Source organism: Manis javanica, chromosome 1 (assembly GCF_040802235.1).
Source record: "Manis javanica isolate MJ-LG chromosome 1, MJ_LKY, whole genome shotgun sequence".
Classification (NCBI taxonomy): domain Eukaryota; kingdom Metazoa; phylum Chordata; class Mammalia; order Pholidota; family Manidae; genus Manis; species Manis javanica.
This window is the reverse complement of record NC_133156.1, coordinates 1087564-1106765: the sequence shown is the minus strand read 5'-3', so window position 1 is coordinate 1106765 and position 19202 is coordinate 1087564. Positions and strand designations below refer to the sequence as shown.

General features: G+C 38.4%; 1 protein-coding gene across 1 annotated transcript in view; it reads right to left on the bottom strand.

Moving 5' to 3' along the window:
* Positions 1 to 19202, bottom strand: part of LOC140848447 (THO complex subunit 2-like) — a 116758-nt gene that overhangs the window by 50099 nt on the left and 47457 nt on the right. Inside the window, 6 exon segments of the mRNA XM_073232012.1 lie at positions 1842 to 2060; positions 10013 to 10120; positions 10122 to 10209; positions 11438 to 11610; positions 12111 to 12266; positions 14344 to 14436. Coding sequence (XP_073088113.1) covers positions 1842 to 2060; positions 10013 to 10120; positions 10122 to 10209; positions 11438 to 11610; positions 12111 to 12266; positions 14344 to 14436 — 837 coding nt within the window.

Genomic DNA, 19202 nt, shown 5'->3' with positions numbered 1-19202 from the left:
ATAGACGCTAAGAAAGCATTTAACAAAACAACATCCATTCATGACAAAAACTCTCAAAAAAATGGGTACAGAGGGAACATACCTCAACATAAAAAAGTCCATATACAACAAACCCACAGATAACATCAAACTCGATGAAGAAAAGCTCCTTTAAGATCAAGAACAAGACAAGGATGACAAAAACTCTCACCACTTTTATTCAACATAGTACTGGAAGTATTCACAATATAAGTACTCACAATATAAGAGACATAGCAATCAGACAAGATAGATAAAAGGTATCCAAATTGTAAGGAAGAAGTAAAACTGTCACTGTTTGCAGATGACATGATAATATATATAAAACCCTAAAGACTCCACCAAAAAACTATTAGAATAATTGGATTCAGCAGTGTTACATGATACAAAATCAGTACACAGAAATCTGTCACATTCCTATATACTAACAACGAACTAGCAGAAAGAGAAGTCAGGAAAACAACTCCGTTTACAATTGCATGAAAAAGAATAAAATATCTAAAAATAAAACTACTCAAGGAGGTGAAAGACATCTATACTCTGAAAATTACAAGATACTTATGAGAGAAATTAAAGAAGACACCAATAAATGGAAATCTATCCCATGTTCATGGGTAGAAAGAATTAATATTGTCAAAATGGCCATCCTGCCCAAAGCAATCTACACATACAATGCAATCCCTAAAAAACACCAGCAACAAACTAAAACCGTCTAAAGTTCATATGGAACCACAAAGAACTCCAAATAGCCAAAGCAATCCTGAGAAAAACAAAGCTGGGGGATTATGCTCTCTGACACCAAGCTATACTACAAAGTTACAGTAATCAAAACAGTATCATACTGACACAAGAACAGACCCACAGATCAGTGGAACAGAATAAAAATCCCAGAAATAAACCCTTGCATATATGGCCAATTAATATATGATAAGGAACCATGAATATACACTAGGGAAATGACAGTCTCTTCAAGTAATTGGTGTTGTGAAAACTGGACAGCTACATGCAAGAGAATGAAACTGTGCAACTCCATTCACAAAAGTAAACTCAAAATGGATTGGAGACCTCAATGTAAGATATGAAATCATAAGGCTCTCAGAAGAAAACATAGGCAAAAGTCTCTTGAGCATTAGCATGAGCAATTCTTTTCTGGATACATTTCCTTGGGCAAGGAAAACAAAAGTAAAAATGAACAAGTGAGACTACATCAAACTAAAAAGCTTCTGTATGGCAAAGGACACCATCAGCAGAACAAAAAGGCATCCTACATCACGGGAAGATGGCGGCGTGAGTCCCTCCTCCCCAAAACATATATATTTATAAAAATACAATAAATACAACTATTCCTAAAAGAGACACCAGTGGATGCAGTACAACAGCCAGGATTCATCTACATCTGCGAGAACTCCGCATCACACAAAGGGGGTAAGATACAAGCCGCCGCCAGGCGGGACCCAAACGCTCCCCCATCCCAAAACCCGGCAGGAAGAAAGGAGTCGGAACAGGGAGGGAGTGAAAGCCCAGGACTGCTAAACAACCAGCTCTAGAAATCCGCACCTGGAACACAGACACAAGGTGCATGGTGTGCTGGATATTAGAGAAGCGGAAAAGAAAAACCTGGGGGCAGGTCCCCGCAACCGGCGTCTCTGAGACAAAAGAAAAGCGAGTGCTTTCTGCAAGTCTTAAAGAGACAGGGACCCCATAGCTGGACGAGTTTGTTCCGGCAGCTTGGAATAGTGGGGAAACATAGGAGCCCTAAACGGAGGCAGGGCAGCTCTGAAGCCCCTCACCGCAATAAGCAGCCTGCCAGTCATTCCTCCAACTGGCGTGGACCCCGAAACACAGGCCCAGTGGCAGAAGAGTGGCAGCATGCACCAGGGACAGCAGCGCTGGAAGGAACCGAGAGCAGATCCGTGTGCCACAGGAGAGGCTTTTGCTAGCCCGCAGCGGCACGACCGAACAGCCCGGGCACGGCTCGCGCACACCGGCGGCAGTGAAGCCAGAGCCCGGTAGAAGCCTGCGTGGAAGAGCCCCACGCGCACCTGCAGCAGAGCCAGAGGGAGCAGGTGTGCTCCCAGCAGCTGACCAGAATCCTAGCCCAGCACACAGCCACCATGGCCAGACCCAAAGCTGATGCTGTCACACAGCTGACTGGCAGGGCCGCCACTAGCACGGAGGAGCGCACCTGGAGTGCCTGCCACTCCCTGCAGGGCCCCACACTGCTCTGACGAACACCCTGCCCACAGCAGCTTAGGGGATTAACCCGGTGGCTGTTCCAGGAGTGCAGGTAACCGTCACAGGCAGCGGAGAAGGGCAAGGCATCCAGCAAGCAGGAAAGGACTTTCTTCTCCCAGCTGACACACCCGCAACCTGCCTACAGCCATTGCTATCACACTGAAAAGGCAAAAACTTCTGGTCCAGTCCAAGATAGTTACACCTGAGAAAGGATCTGCAGAGGCAGACCTAACAAGACTCCCTGAAAAAGAATTCAAAATAAAAATCATAAACATGCTGACAGAGCTGCAGAGAAATATGCAAGAGCTAAGGGATGAAGTCCGAAGGGAGATTACAGATGTCCAGAGGGAGATTACCAAAGTGATGCAAACTCTGGAAGGATTTATAAGCAGAATGGATAAGTTGCAAGAGGCCATTGATGGAATAGAAACCAGAGAACAGGAACACATAGAAGCTGATGCAGAGAGAGAAAAAAGGATCTCCAGGAAGGAAACAATATTAAGAGAACTGTGTGACCAATCCAAAAGGAACAATATCTGCATTATAGGGGTACCAGAGGAAGAAGAGAGAGAAAAAGGGATAGAAAGTGTCTTTGAAGAAATAATTGCTGAGAACTTCCCCAAACTGGGGGAGGAAATAGTTGCTCAGACTACGGAGGCACACAGAACTTCCAAAAGACGGGATCCAAAGATGACAACACCAAGACACATAATAATTAAAATGGCAAAGATCAAGGACAGGGACAGAGTATTAAAGGCAGCCAGAGAGAGTAAAAAGGTCACCTACAAAGGAAAACCCATCAGGCTATCATCAGACTTCTCAACAGAAACCTTTCAGGCCAGAAGAGAATGGCATGATATATTTAATGCAATGAAACAGAAGGGCCTTGAACCAAGGATACTGTATCCAGCACGATTATCATTTAAATATGAAGGAGGGATTAAACAATTCCCAGACAAGCAAAAGTTGAGGGAATTTGCCTCCCACAAACCACCTCTACAGGGTATCTTAGAGGGACTGCTCTAGATGGGAGTACTCCTAAAAATAACACAGAACAAAACACCCAACATATGAAGAATGGGCAAGGAGGAAAAGGAAGGGAAAGAAATAATCACCAGACTGTGTTTATAACAGCTCAATAAGCGAGTGAGGTCAGACAGTAAGGTAATAAACAAGCTAACCTTGAACCTTTGGTAACCACGAATCTAAAGCCTGCAATGGCAGTAAGTACATATCTTTCAATAATCACCCTAATGTAAATGGACTGAATGCACCAATCAAAAGACACAGAGTAATAGAATGGATAAAAAGCAAGACCCATCTATATGCTGCTTACAAGAGACTCACCTCAAACCCAAAGACATGCACAGATTAAAAGTCAAGGGATGGAGGAAGATTTTTCATGCAAACAACAGAGAGAAAAAAGCAGGTGTTGCAATACTAGTATGAGACAAAATAGACTTCAAAATAAAGAAAGTAACAAGAGATAAAGAAGGACATTAAATAATGATAAATGGCTCAATCCAACAAGAGGATATAACCATTATAAACATATATGCACCCAATACAGGAGCACCAATATATGTGAAACAAATACTAACAGAATTAAAGGAGGAAATAGAATGCAATGCATTCATTATGGGAGACTTTAACACACCACTCACTCCAAAAGCCAGATCCACCAGACAGAAAATAAGTAAGGACACAGAGGCAGTGAACAACACGCTAGAACAGATGGACCTAATAGACATCTATAGAACTCTACATCCAAAAGCAACAGGATACACATTCTTCTCAAGTGCACATGGAACATTCTCCAGAATAGACCACATACTAGGCCACAAAAAGAACCTCAGTAAATTCCAAAGATTGAAATCCTACCAGCCAACTTCTCAGACCACAAAGGTATAAAACTAGAAATAAATTGTACAAAGAAAGCAAAAAGTTTCACAAACACATGGAGGCTTAACAACATGCTCCTAAATAATCAATGGATCAAGGACCAAATTAAAATGCAGATCCAGCAATATATGGAAACAAATGACAACAATAACACAAAGCCCTATCTTCTGTGGGATGCAGCAAAAGCAGTCAGACCTAAGAGGAAAGTATATAGCAATCCAGGCATATTTAAAGAAGGAAGAACAATCCCAAGTGAATAGTCTAATGTCACAATTATCAAAATTGGAAAAAGAAGAACAAATGAGGCCGAAGGTCAGCAGAAGGGAGGGACATAATGAAGATCAGAGAAGAAATAAATAAAATTGAGAAGGGTAAAACAATAGCAAAAATCAATGAAACCAAGAGCTGGTTTTTCGAGAAAATAAACAAAATAGATAAGCCTCTAGCCAGACTTATTAAGAGAAAAAGAGAGTCAACAAACATCAACAGAATCAGAAACGAGAAAGGAAAAATCACGACAGATCCCACAGAAATACAAAGAATTATTAGAGAATACTGTGAAAACCAATATGCTAACAAGCTGGAAAACCTAGGGGAAATGGATAACTTCCTAGAAAAATACAACCTTCCAAGACTGACCCAGAAAGAAGCAAAAAAACTAAACAGACCAATTACCAGCAACGAAATTGAAGTGGTAATCAAAAACTACCCAAGAAAAAAAACCCCACTCCAGATGGATTTACCTCAGAATTTTATCAGACATACAGAGAACACATAACACCCATTCTCCTTTAAGTTTTCCAAAAAAAAGAAGAGGAGGGAATACTCCCCAACTCATTCTACGAACCCAACATCACCCTAATACCAAAACCAGGCAAAGACCCCACCAAAAAAGAAAACTACAGACCAATATCCATGCTGAACGTAGATGCAAAAATACTCAACAAAATATTAGCAAACCGAATTCAAAAATACATCAAGAGGATCATACACCATGACCAAGTGGGATTCATCCCAGGGATGCAAGGATGGTACAACATTCGAAAATCCATCAACATCATCCACCACATCAACAAAAAGAAGGACAAAAACCACATGATCATCTCCATAGATGCTGAAAACGCATTCGACAAAATTCAACATCCATTCATGACAAAACTCTCAACAAAATGGGCATAGAGGGCAAGTACCTCAAGATAATAAAGGCCATATATGATAAACCCACAGCTAACATCATACTGAACAGCGAGAGGCTAAAACCTCCTCTGAGATCAGGAACAAGACAGGGATGCCCACTCTCCCCACTGTTATTCAACCTGGTACTGCAGGTCCTAGCCACGGCAATCAGACAAAACAAAGAAATACAAGGAAACCAGATTGGTAAAGAAGAAGTCAAACTGTCACTATTTGCAGATGACATGATATTGTACATAAAAAACCCAAAAGAATCCACGGCAAAACTACAAGAACTAATATCGAAATTCAGCAAAGTTGCACGATACAAAATTAACACACAGAAATCTGTAGCTTTCCTATACACTAACAGTGAACTAATAGAAAGAGAAATCAGGAAAACAATACCATTCACAATAGCATCAAAAAGAATAAAATACCTAGGAATAAACCTAACCAAGGAAGTGAAAGACCTATACCCTGAAAACTATAAGACACTCTTTAGAGAAATTAAAGAGGTCACTAAGAAATGGAATCTCATCCCATGCTCCTGGCTAGGAAGAATTAATATCGTCAAAATGGCCATCCTGCTCAAAGCAATATACATATTCGGTGCAATCCCTATCAAATTACCAACAACATTCTTCAATGAACTGGAACAAATAGTTCAAAAATTCATATGGAACCGTCAAGGACCCCGAATAGCCAATGCAATCCTGCAAAGGAAGAATAAAGTGGGGGGGATCTCACTCCCAACTTCAAGCTCTACTACAAAGCCACAGTAAACAAGACAAGTTGGTACTGGCACAAGAACAGAGCCACAGACCAATGGAAGAGAATAGAGACTCCAGACATTAACCCAAGCATATACGGCCAATTAATATTCAATAAAGGAGCCATGGACATGCAATGGGGAAATGACAGTCTCTTCAACAGATGGTGCTGGCAGAACTGGACAGCTACATATAAGAGGATGAAACTGGATCACTGTCTAACCCCATACACAAAAGTAAACTCCAAATGGATCAAAGACCTGAATATAAGTCATGAAACCATAAAACTCTTAGAAAAAAAATAGGCAAAAATCTCTGGGACATAAACATGAGTGACTTCTTCATGAACATATCTCCCCGCGCAAGGGAAACAAAGGCAAAAATGAACAAGTGGGACTATATCAAGCTAAAAAGCTTCTGTACAGCAAAGGACACCATCAATAGAACAAAAAGGCATCCTACAGTATGGGAGAACATATTCATAAATGACAGATCCAATAAGGGATTGACATCCAAAATATATAAAGAGCTCACATGCCTCAACAAACAAAAAGCAAATAATCCAATTAAAAAATGGGCAGAGGAGCTGAACAGACAGTTCTCTAAAGAAGAAATCCAGATGGCCAACAGGCACAGGAAAAGATGCTCCACATTGCTAATCATCAGAGAAATGCAAATTAAAACCACAATGAGATATCACCTCACACCAGTAAGGATCACCACCATCCGAAAGACAAACAAAAACAAATGTTGGCGAGGTTGTGGAGAAAGGGGAACCCTCTTACACTGCTGGTGGGAAAGTAAATTAGTTCAATTAGAGTGGAAAACAGAATGGAGGTTCCTCAAAAAGCTCAAAATAGAAATACCATTTGACCCAGGAATTCCACTTCTAGTAATTTACCATATGAATGCAGCAGCCCAGTTTGAAAAAGACGGATGCACCCCTATGTTTATCACAGCACTGTTTACAATTGCCAAGAAATGGAAGCACCCCATGTGTCCATCAGTAGATGAATGGATAAAGATGTGGTACATATACACAATGGAATAGTATTCAGCCATAAGAAAACAAATCCTACCATTTGCAACAACATGGATGGAGCTAGAGGGTATTATGCTCAGTGACATAATCCAGGTGGAAAAGACAAGTACCAAATGATTTCACTCATGTATGAGTATAAGAACAAAGAAAAAACTGAAGGAACAAAACAGCAGCAGAATCACAGAACCCAATAATGGACTAACAGTTACCAAAGGGAAAGGGCCTTGGGAGGATGGGTGGCAAGGGAGGGATAAGAGGGGGGAAAGAAAGGGGCCATTCTGATTAGCATGCATAATGTGGGGGGAAGCATGGGAAGGGATGTGCAGCCCAGGGAAGACAATTAATGACTCTACAGCATCTTACTATGCTGATGACGGTGACTGTAATGGGGTTTAGGGGGGAACTTGGTGAAGTGGGGAGCCAGTAAACATAATGTTCTTCATGTAATTGTAGATTAATGATTCCAAAATAAAATAAAAAATAAATAAATTAAAAAATTTGACCAGCTAAATATTAAATGGTAGATCAAATATTTCAGTAGCCAAAGGATTGATATACAACAGCTGTTAAATTTTCTAGGCAGTTACTATTATCAAAAATCAAAATTAACATGGACGGAGCTAGAGGGTATTATGCTCAGTGAAATAAGCCAGGTGGAGAAAGACAAGTATTGAATGATTTCACTCATCTGTGGAGTATAAGAACAAAGCAAAAACTGAAGGAAGACAACAGCAGCAGACTCACAGAACCCAAGAATGGACTAACAGTTACCAAAGGGAAAGGGACTGGGGAGGATGGGTGGGAAGGGAAGGATAAGGGGCATTACGATTAGCACACATAATGTAGTGGTGGGGTATTGCAAAGGCAGTATAGCACAGAGAGTTAGTGAGTCTATAGCACCTTACTATGCTATGGACAGTGACTATAATGGGGTATGTGGTGGGGACTTGATAATGGGGGGAGTCTAGTAACCACAATGTTGCTCATGTAAGTGTATATTAATGATACCAAAATTAATATATATATATATATATATATATATATATATATACACACACACACACATATAAATCAAAATGACATGCAATTACCAAACACTGGAGAAAACTGCTATTGTGCTGGTAACAATTTCCAGTCTTTTGGCTGCCTTGTTTTACAACAGAAAAGAAATTATGTATCCTTTTCAGCTTTAAGACTTTGGATTACACGAAGATTTCTTAGAATACAAAAAGCAAACCATAAAAGTACTGCTAACTTGGAATTAATCAAAATTAAAAGTTTTTGCTTTTCAAAAGTTCATAAAATAAAAAGGCAAATCAAAGTGAAAAGTAATAATAGAAGACAACCCAGCTAAAAATGGGTTGCAGATTTAAATGGACATTTCAATATGGATGATTGCAAATGGCAAAGAAGGACATGAAAAATGTTCAACATTATGGATCACCAGGGAAACATAAATTAAAAGCACAACAGATACCACTACACACCCATTAGAGTGACTAAAGTTTAAAAAGACTGAAAATACCAAGTGTTGATGAGTATGTGAAGCAACTGGAAGTCATATACATTGCTTCCAGGTATACAAAATGATACACACATCTTGGAATAGTTTGGCAAAAAGTTAAATATACACTTATCTGTATGGCCCAGCAATCCCATTCCTGGGGAAAAAATGTGCCTTCAACCCCCAAAGACTTGTATAAGAATATTCACAACAGCTTTACTTATAATAGCCCCCAACTAGAAACAACCCAAATGCCTCTCAACTGGTCAATGGATAAACTCTCGTATGTCTATATAATGAAATATTACTCAGTAATTGAGGAACTACTGACCTGTGCAACAACTCGGACGAATCTCAAAAGCATCAAAGTGGAAGAAACTAGACAGAAAAGAATATGCTCTATAGAACTCCATTTACATGAAGTTCTAGAAAAAGCAAGACTATAGTGACAGAAAGCCTACCAGTGGTTGCCAGGAACCAGAAATGAAGGGGAAGGAATTGACAAGAGGGAACTTCCTGGGGTGATGAAAATATTTAATGTCATCATTGTGGTGGTGAACACACAACGTGTGCACATCTGTTAAAACTCATCAAATTATACACTTAAGATGAGTGAAGTTTACTGTATGTCAATAATAACTCAAAGATGATTTAAAATAAAGCAGCACAAATGGTTACTCATAGAGTAGCGACCACAAGGAGTACAAGGAAAACTCTGGTGCACCGGTACTGTTGTATTTCTTAATCTGGGTGGGGGGCACATGGGTATTCTGTTTGGAAGAAGCCACTGAGTTGTACAATTATGACTTGTGTACTTTATTTCAATGAAAAGCTTACTATAAAAACTAAGGAATGGGTCCTCCTCAACAGTTTGGATTTCATACAAATCATGGCAATGATTAAAAATTGCAGCTAAGAAAATAACTGAGCAGAAGAAAAGCAAGAGGAAAGAACACTGAGTCAACCACTAATTATAAGGTGATTCAAAAGCAATCACTTGTTCCAAAGCATATTTTCCTATGTGGGTGACAACTAATAATCAAGCTAAATTCAAGTTTTATGTATCTATATATGTCTATACATACATACATACATACATATATATATATACATATATATATATATATATACATATATATATATATATATATAGAGAGAGAGAGAGAGAGAGAGAGAGAGAGAGAGAGAGAGAGAGAGAGAGAGAGAGAGAGGATACAATGGACTTTCCCCAAAACTTTAACCATCAACCTTTTTTTCTTAAGTTCATGTTCTTTTAATTTCAAGAGAAATAAAAACAGAAATAAGCTCAGAACATGTTCACTCCACAACTTAGTTTTCTGCTTGGAAAAAAAGACTCTTACTAACCTCCTTCATAAATGATTTGCCAATGCGCACCACTTTCGTGAATAAAATGGGATCATGAGAAAGATGAGGACCAAGGTAACAGAACATACTGAAGACATCTCTCCTCAAAGTCTTCAAAGCTCTCTGCTTGTTTTGGTGCTCTCTTAGTTTGCAAAGCATTAACAGGTGAGCCTTTAGCACCTTTAGGAATGCCAACTCTATAAAAGGAAGTAAAATTCTTATTAATACTATTGAATTGCCCATTTTAAATTAATACAGTCATATTAATCAGTAAGTAAAACCTTTCTTGCTCATATTTGCTTTCTATATTTCAACTGTGCCTAACTTTATTCTACCAGATAATTTAACTAGTAGAAAATACAAAACCAATACTCATTTGAAAAAAAATCAAGAACTCAGAGGAGAATGCTTTAAATTTAGAGCCTAAGAAAAGGAAATTAGAAAAATGCAAATTTCAAGTAACACTTAACACACATCATATGAATTTGTTTTTAGTTAAACTTGGCCAGTATCAGGAATTTGAATATGGGCATGGGGAACAAGGGATGGATGTCAGAGACACTGGAAGATGAAACAGAAAAATATGGATAAAACAACACTGACTTAAGTCAATAAACATTTCTCAATCTGTGTTCCACTAGCTAGACGGAGTATGAGGTAGGTGGTGGGAGGGAAGGTGAGCAGCATAAGGAAAGAGTGTGTCACACTAAAAAGCACAGCATGCCCAGAGTTCTCACCTGCTGTGGAGTCACAGGGGTCACTCTCTGAGAAGAAGCCTTCATGGTCCACAGCCCAGGTGGCACTGAAGGCAGCAGCCAGCCGCTACCCACAAGTCACAAGGCTGGGGCTTTTGAGGCAGGCTCTGCTCTCTGGGGCGGAAGCCAGAGCTTCTGCCAATACTGCTCCTAAGTATCCTGCAAGTAGGCTGAGGACTAGAGGACTGGTCGACACAGTAACTAGGGATGATGAGGGAGGCTGCACTAGCAATTTCCCCAACAGCAGCCTAAATGTCAGGAAAGATAAGGCAAGCAGAGAGGCAAAGGCCTCACTCAGAGCCACTCAACGCAGGATAGAGGAAAATACACTAAGTAAAAACCTTAGAATTCTCTGCCCCTCAGATAGGAGGAAAAGTAAAGAACAGAAGAATGGAGTTTTCACTCTCAATGGAACAAACTCAACCTAGAAGTCTAACCTATACTTTTTAGACTACACTGCAGCACACACTCTGTAACACCTGATATAGACGTTAGGAGACAAGTCACTAATTAACACATATCAAACTGATACACTGTGATTAATTTGTATCTTCTGATAAAACATACTAAAATATATGTTTGGTTTGAAGAGACACGATAAACATGCAGATTTTTTTATAGTCCTAAACTAATTCTACCTCAATGAGTACTAAAGCATATACTAACATACCTTCGGTAGAGCGGCTCAATAGTTATGTGAATAAGCCTGCAAATAGCAAGGGCTATTAGCTTATGTGAAGCTGCATAGTATGGAGGCATCTGATCCATAATGTTCTGGGCATGCGGCCAATCACCAATCTTTAACAAGGCTTCCAACAAACCAAGTTTTTGGTTGTCAGGTGGCTAAAAATAAACAATTACAGTAAGAATACAGACCAGACACCAATAAATCCTAATTTCTTTATTTTTAAAAAATTGAGCTAAATAATACAACAATGTATGTCAACTATGGCTGCCATTCATGGTAAATGCAATGGTATTTTCCAGAAACTACAATCAAGTTTTTTACCAACTGAAAAAAAAACAGAATCTGTTTTTTCATTTAGCAGACACAGTGTGACAGTTTTTAGACTAAGGATTATATACTACACTGTACTTAATGTTCTGTGCCACAGCAAACTAGAACTCATTCACCTTTGAGAACCCCTTGGGACTTCAGAGACAGAGCACAAATAAAAGTCACAAATACATTTGTGATTTTACTTAGAACTCATTTTGAAATGTATGTAAGAAATCAAACCACCTTTCTTCAGCATAATCAAAATTAATAAATTGTTGATTAACTAATTAAATAATTCTAAATCCAGAAGACAATGTTGATTTTACTAGAATGAACCACATACCTTCTCTACTTTCTCCTCTTCTTTTTCCTTTTCTTTGTCTCGCTCATCCATTTTTTTGGAAGACAATACAACCATTGTAAGTTTTCTAACAATTTGCTTAGCTTCCACAATTTCTCGTTTGTGTTCAGCCATAATGCAATTATCAGCTGGAAGAAGCTAAAAATGGTTCATTAAAATTTCATATAACAGCTAATACTATTTGCACATAAAAAGCAAACACTACACTCAATAAAACTGAAAATAACAAAGTCAAGCTTATTCATGGCCATGATATCCCTTCTAAATAAGTTTCTCTCCATTATAATTTTATAATCTAATTAAGAGCTTAAATTTTGTATACCTTTTAACATCTTGTAGCAGTTCAAAGTTTCATGTTAACACAATACTATAACAGTGATGCTTACCACTGAACTTGGTTTACCCAATAAATGTATACCTGTTCCATTAAAAATATCAGATTACCCCTCTAAAGGACAAACTCCAAATTAAATAAAGTACTACATAGAGATACAATTTGGGAGAGGTGAGCTACTGAATTACATAACAGCATAAATTTGATTCCTCTAAATGAAAAATCTAAAGTAGAAAAATTATAAACAATTTGACATCTTAGTTGTCATTTCCTAGACAACTATATGACTTAAGTCACAAACTAGTTTCTAGTTTATTACTATTGTGTATAGCTGACCCTCCAACATGAAAAAGGACTGAGTATCTCAAAGACAGCCATCTTGTATGCATGGAAGATGGTTAATGTAGACATTTCATAAAGTAACCCAGACACAAAGAAAAACACAGAAAACAATCCATTATTTAGTAGTTTCTGATAGGCACTATAGTGAGCTATAAAAGTGTACCCGCCCCAAGAAATGCATAATCTAATAATTCAGTAGCTAAGAGGGGGTGGAAGACAAGTCACTATAGACTGGTACAAGGAGTTAAACTTTTGTCATTCATTATGCTCTCCACTGCTTATTCTTTTTGCCCTCTATTTTTATTGTTTTCCTATATATCTTCTGTAGGTCCCCATCTTTTATATGGTCCCCATCTTTTATATAGAGTACTGCCATTTCTCTCTAAAATTTCTCATTACAATGGATGAACTTTAAGCTTCTTAAATTTCTTTTTCTAGTTTTGTCTATTTTGGGAATGTATTACTGGGTGCATATAAAGTTACAACTGCCACGCCACATCTTGCTAGTGAACACATGTTTATTATGAAGTGAACACAGTTCAGCCCCAATCCATTTCTCCATCTTCATTTCCCGTACATACCAGCCCAGGGTCCAATGACTTTGAGCTTCCTGATGTTCCCCTGAGGTGATGATAAGGCCGTTTCAAACCTCCACCTCTATACCCAGTTCATTTTACTTACAAAGCTTCCTACCTTGTAAGCTTAGCCAACACCTACACATCTATCAAGATCCCAGTTCAACATCACTAGTCTGGAAAAGCCTTCCAACATAGAGAGTCACTATCTATCCTAAGACCCAACAGCACTCTGTGAATACCTCCAGCAGAGTACTTACTATATAATGCAAAATGTTTCTCCCTTGCTAGACTATGACTGCCTCCAAGGGAAAGACCAAGTTGTAGTCAACTCTGTAAACCACAGTACATGATAATCAAGAAAGTTGGAAAGTGACTGCAAAAGCAGTGAAGGTTATGTCAGCTTTGGACAAGTTTAAGTTCACAGATATCCTAGCACACAACCTAATAAAACAGTAATTGGTATACTACAAACTTAGTTTTATTTAAACTGACAGGCTAAATTGTTGCTAAACTAGAGGTCATTAATCACAATCTCATACATACTCTTCTAGATCCTGGATCCGGAAATTCATCCTAAATGCCTAAAATTAACATTTTGGGGAAAAGGAACAAGTATCTAGGTAATCCCACATTTCCTGTTATTTAGGTATAATAGAGAAGTCTAAATCCACACTGTTTAGAATTTGGCTTCTCCCCCATGAGATATGCCTTGATGACAACTGAGAATGTCATATCCAACTTTGAATCCTGCAAGGATGATTAAAGTATCTGATTTCCACAGTTTGACAAAGCATTAAATTCATTCCCTTTATAAAGTAAACACAAAGCAATGAAGCATTAAGGCTTCAAAAATTAAGACGTGAAAGCCTAGGACCAACCTTGGAGTGCTATAAAGGCTGTCTACTCCTCCCCGCACCCCTGGGATGGACAACTAAATATTGTTAGCAGCCTATTGACTTACATGTACATAAAGATCATCTAAATCAATAATATTAAATTGTAGAAGTACTGCTGCAGCTCTGTATAAAGATGAAGGGGTCTCTCCATTTAGTTCCTTGAAGAACAGAAGAAAAGTTTCTCCTTAGTGCACAAAATACAATTAAAATCATATCCTTTACCTACCAATAATTAAGAGCAAAGAGACTAAATAACTCTAGGTTAACAATAAGCTTCATTCTTCTTCCTGATCATACATAACATCTGAATGCAGGACAAAGATACTTATCTCAACATCCCTTTTCATATTAGAACATCTTCTAAAGAGCATGAGGAAAGATTTCAAAATGGATACACTATACAATGCATGCTAATAGTTTAATAAAATCTGGAAATTGAATAGAGTAACACTTTATACTGCATAATATTTAGTTTGGGTTTCTGTTTTTGTGTTTTCTTACCTGGCTTTTTTAGGTGTTCTCAGTGGAGATGCAGATAGACGGACAAATTGGTAAGTGCAGCACTTTCTGTGTCTGCTTTAATTTTTTTCTCCCTATTCTTTTATTTCTTGGTTTTGTGCTATGTAAATTAGCAGATTACCCCTTCAAAACAGGTCTCTATACATATTACACATGGATAAACCAACATTTTAAAATAAAAATGGTCAATTCTAGGCCAGCCCTGCAGACCCTGCATAGAAACAAGGATATCTGATGCTGTCAGGAAGACCTTTCCCTAATTTTTAAACTGCTTGTGGTCAGATGAATGGAAGAGTGAAGTGAGGACAACTGGCAATTACTAAATGGCCAAAAGAAAATAAAAAGCAAACAGTAACAATATACTGTTTTGCTTCTCAAAACTGAAAATGAGATCTTTGTAAGGCTTCCCCCACAACTGTGATAGGTGTTTTGCACATACCATATGAACCTAAAAAAGCAAATAGGTTTATCATAAAAAAAGGCATTTTTCTACTCTAATTTTTAAGACAGATAAGAGATGTCATCAACTTAAGAGTTTAATTCTAAACTTTTGTACATGGTTACTTAGTATCAAAACATGTTCCCATAAAAACAAATGGTAGTCAGGATTTCAGAGCAAACCCACAAAACCTCACTACCTGACCTGAATCCACCAGGTATTATTCTCATTATTTCCATTATCTTTATTTAAATGAGTCACCACAAGCCCCCAACTCCCAGCCATACGTCAGCTTCCATACTCTGCTCCTGATACTGCCCTGCACAATCCTTATTCTGTCCTGTCCATTCCACTTTTCCACATTCTCAAGAAACTTCCATGGAATCCTCTTGACTTCATGACTCGTCCTCAGCAAAACCCCCTATATCTGAACCTGTCCTCTAAATGTCCCCTCCACCTTCATGCCTGAACAGAGCCTAGCACTCTCTAGGAACACCACTCCCACTGTAACCTGGTGGCTATTTTCCCCAGGCCCCACACTACTAGGCCTGGAGGTGAAGTACGAATCATGTTTGCTTTTAATAGTTGTTTTCAGTCTATTTTTTTCCCCTGCACCCTCACTAAAACCCACCCAGCTTTGGATTTCTTATCAATCACTACTGCTGTTAACTAGTTTTATTCCATCATAGTCAAATAATATGTTTTGTACAAATGTACTTAGACTTACTTTGCCATCCAAGGGTCTTCCCTGGAGAATGTTATATGTGCAGTTAAGAATAATGTGTCATCTATTGTTAGGTAGAGTGTTCTATATATGCCTGTCAATTCTAATTGGTTTATAGAGTGAAGTCTATTTTGCCTGATATTCAAAGAGCTACCCAGGTCTCTCCTGGATGTTATTTGCATGGGATACCAATGCCCACACTTTCACTTTCAACATATTTGTATCTTTGTATTTAAAGTGAGTCTTACAGATAGCATAAAGTTGGATCATGCTTTCTTATACATTCTATCGAACTGTGTCTTTTTTATTACAAAGTTTAATCCATTTACATTTAAAGTGTTATAGTTTACCCTTGAACAATGCAGGATGGCTAGGTTAGGGGTGATGACCTCCACACAGTTGAAAATCCACACATAACTTCTGACTCCCCAAAAACATAACTACTAATAGCCTACTGACAAGAAGCCTTACCATTAACATGAACAGCTGATTAACATATTTTCTGTTATATGTATTATATACTGTATTATTACAATAAAATGTTTTTTTTCAAATTGTCACAAATCTCAAAAACATTTCCCAATATATTTATTGGAAAAATTCCCCATGTAAGTGCACCTGAACAGTTCAAACCCATGTTGTTTAAGGGTCAACTGTACTGACAAGGAAGGCTTTCTGCCATTTTGCTATTCGTTTTCCATGTCTTACATTATTTTTTGTCCCTCATTTCCTCTAGTATTGCTTTCTTTTGTGCTTGTTTTTTTTAGAATGTACCATTTAGTTCCCTTCTCCTTTCCTTTTCTGTGTGTTTTTTAGTTATTTTCTTATTGGTTACCTGGGATATTACAATTAACATTTTAAACTTGTAATAACATAGTTTGAATTAATACCAACTTAGTTTTAATACTATATAAAAACTCAATGTAATAGTATACAGAAAGCACGTATATATCTCTATCCCTCCAGTGTTACACAATGTGTGCCAATTACATTTATAATTACTGTTTAATGCCTTTGTCTTTTAAATCATATAGGAAAAAAGGAAGGCCTACAACTAAAAGATACAGTAATATTGGTTTTATATTTACCTATGCAGTTACCTTTACCAGGGTTCTTTTTATTTCTTGATATGGCTTCAAGTTACTACCTAGTGTCCTTTCATTTCAGTCTGAAGGACTCCCTTTAGCATTCTTGAAGGGCAGGTCTACTAGTCCAGCTCATAATCTCTCATTGTTGAAGGGCAATCATGTTCAGTATAGAATTCCTGGTTGTCAGTTTTATTATTTTAGCATTTTATATACACCATCCCACTGCCTTCTGAAGAGAAATCAGCTGTTCATCTTATGACAATCTCTTCTATGCAATGGGTCACCTGTTTTGCTGCTTTCCAGATTCTCTGTCTTTTGATGATTTGACTAAAATGGGTCTCAGTGCAGATATCCTTTGAGTTTATCCTGCTTGGTATTAATGGAAAGTCTTAGATGTGCACATTCATCTCTTTCTTCAAATTCGGGAAGTTTTCAACCATTATTTTTTCTGTCCCTTTCCCTGTCCTCAGCTTTTGGGACGCGGTAATGCCCATATTGGTACAGTTGATGGTGTCCTATAGGTCTCTTAGGCTCTGTCATTTTCCTTCATTCTTTTCTATTTCAGCTCCTCAGCCTGATCTACTTCAATTGACTCATCAAGTTGGCTGATTGTTTCCTCAGCCTCCCCCCCTCTGCTCTTGTGCCCCTCTAGTTAATTTTTCACTTCAGTTATACTTTTTGACTGCAGAATTTATTTGGTTCCTTTTTTATGATTTCTATTTCTTTATTGATATTCTCTACCTGGTGAGACAGTGCTTTCCTGGTTTGCTTTAGTTCCTTGCGCATGGTTTCCTATAGATCATAAGCGTATTTAGAAATGTTAGTTTAATTGACCTAGTAGGTCCATCACCTGGGCTTCCTCAGGGACAGTTTCTACTAATTTATTTTTCCTTGTGAATGAGCCATGCTTTGCTTTGCATACCTCATTTCTTCATGAAAACCAGACGTTTTGAGGATCATGTGACAACTCTTAAAATCAGATCCTGCCGCCTCTCTGAGGGGTTTGTTGATGCTGCTTATTATGGGTTATTGTTGCTTGCTTTTTTAGTGACTTTTCTAAACTCACTTTGTAAAGTCTGTATTATTGTCTTGTGTGGCTACTTAAATCTGTGTTGTTAGCTTTGAATTTTCTTAAAGGCCTGAAGCCAAAACAAAAAGAAAGAAAAAAGAGAAAAAAAAATACTCCTCTGGTCTTTGCACACTGGCTGTATTGTTAGGGCCTCCTCAACACTCGGCCAGGTCATTTGCAACTCTGCCTTAGTTTTCACTTCCCGCTTGTGCAGAGCCTGAAGGTCAGCCAGAGGAAAAGGCTTAGGGGTCTTCTCAGCTCTTTTCTGAGCCCGCATTCAGTTCTGAGCATGTACGTGGCCATTTTTCCTGCAATTCCCTGGTATATGAAAGAGCGTTTTAAAAATCCTTATTCTCCCACGTATCTCCTTATCCAACTCCTTCCTTTCTAGGCTTTCAAGTCTCTCTATTGCTTATTTGATTGTTGTCTCTTGCTCCAGGCTGCTAAAGCCAATAGTTGTGCTTTTAAATACTTTTGTCAAAACTACCCCAGCCCTGGGGATAGCGCCAGTCTGGTGAAACAAAGACAGGCCCTTGCACCAGTCCTTCAGGAAGCAGCCAGACAGGTCACAACCCACAGCTCTTTGAGAACAATTCTTTGTATCCTCTGGCATTAGCAATCTGCACTAGGAATGTGGGCTTCTATCGTCTCACAGACACCACCAATCTGGGTGTGAGCGATAGTAGGCAAGCAATTTAAGACACCACAGTGCTCTCTTACCCCAGACCAGCATCTTCTTTCTTCACCAAGCCTTTTCTTGGTCGCTTCAAGGTTTTTGCTAAATTCCAGAGTTCTGTAAAAGTTGACTGAGAGTTTTTGCCAATTCACTGGTTGCTTTTATGGAGGGACAGAGCTCTGGACGTCCCTACTATGCCATTTTCAGTGCTGTCCTATTGCTGCTATCTGTGGACCCCTGGTCACTATCCTTCATTTAGCAATGGCCTTCACTGTCACTGTCTTAACTCTATTCATTTCTTAATTTTTGGAGATTTTCATATATACGTAAGTGATCCTTCCATCGAGCTGCCTTCTCAGTTCCTTGAATTCCTCTCTTCCAAAGACCTTCTCCTCTACACTATTTCAGC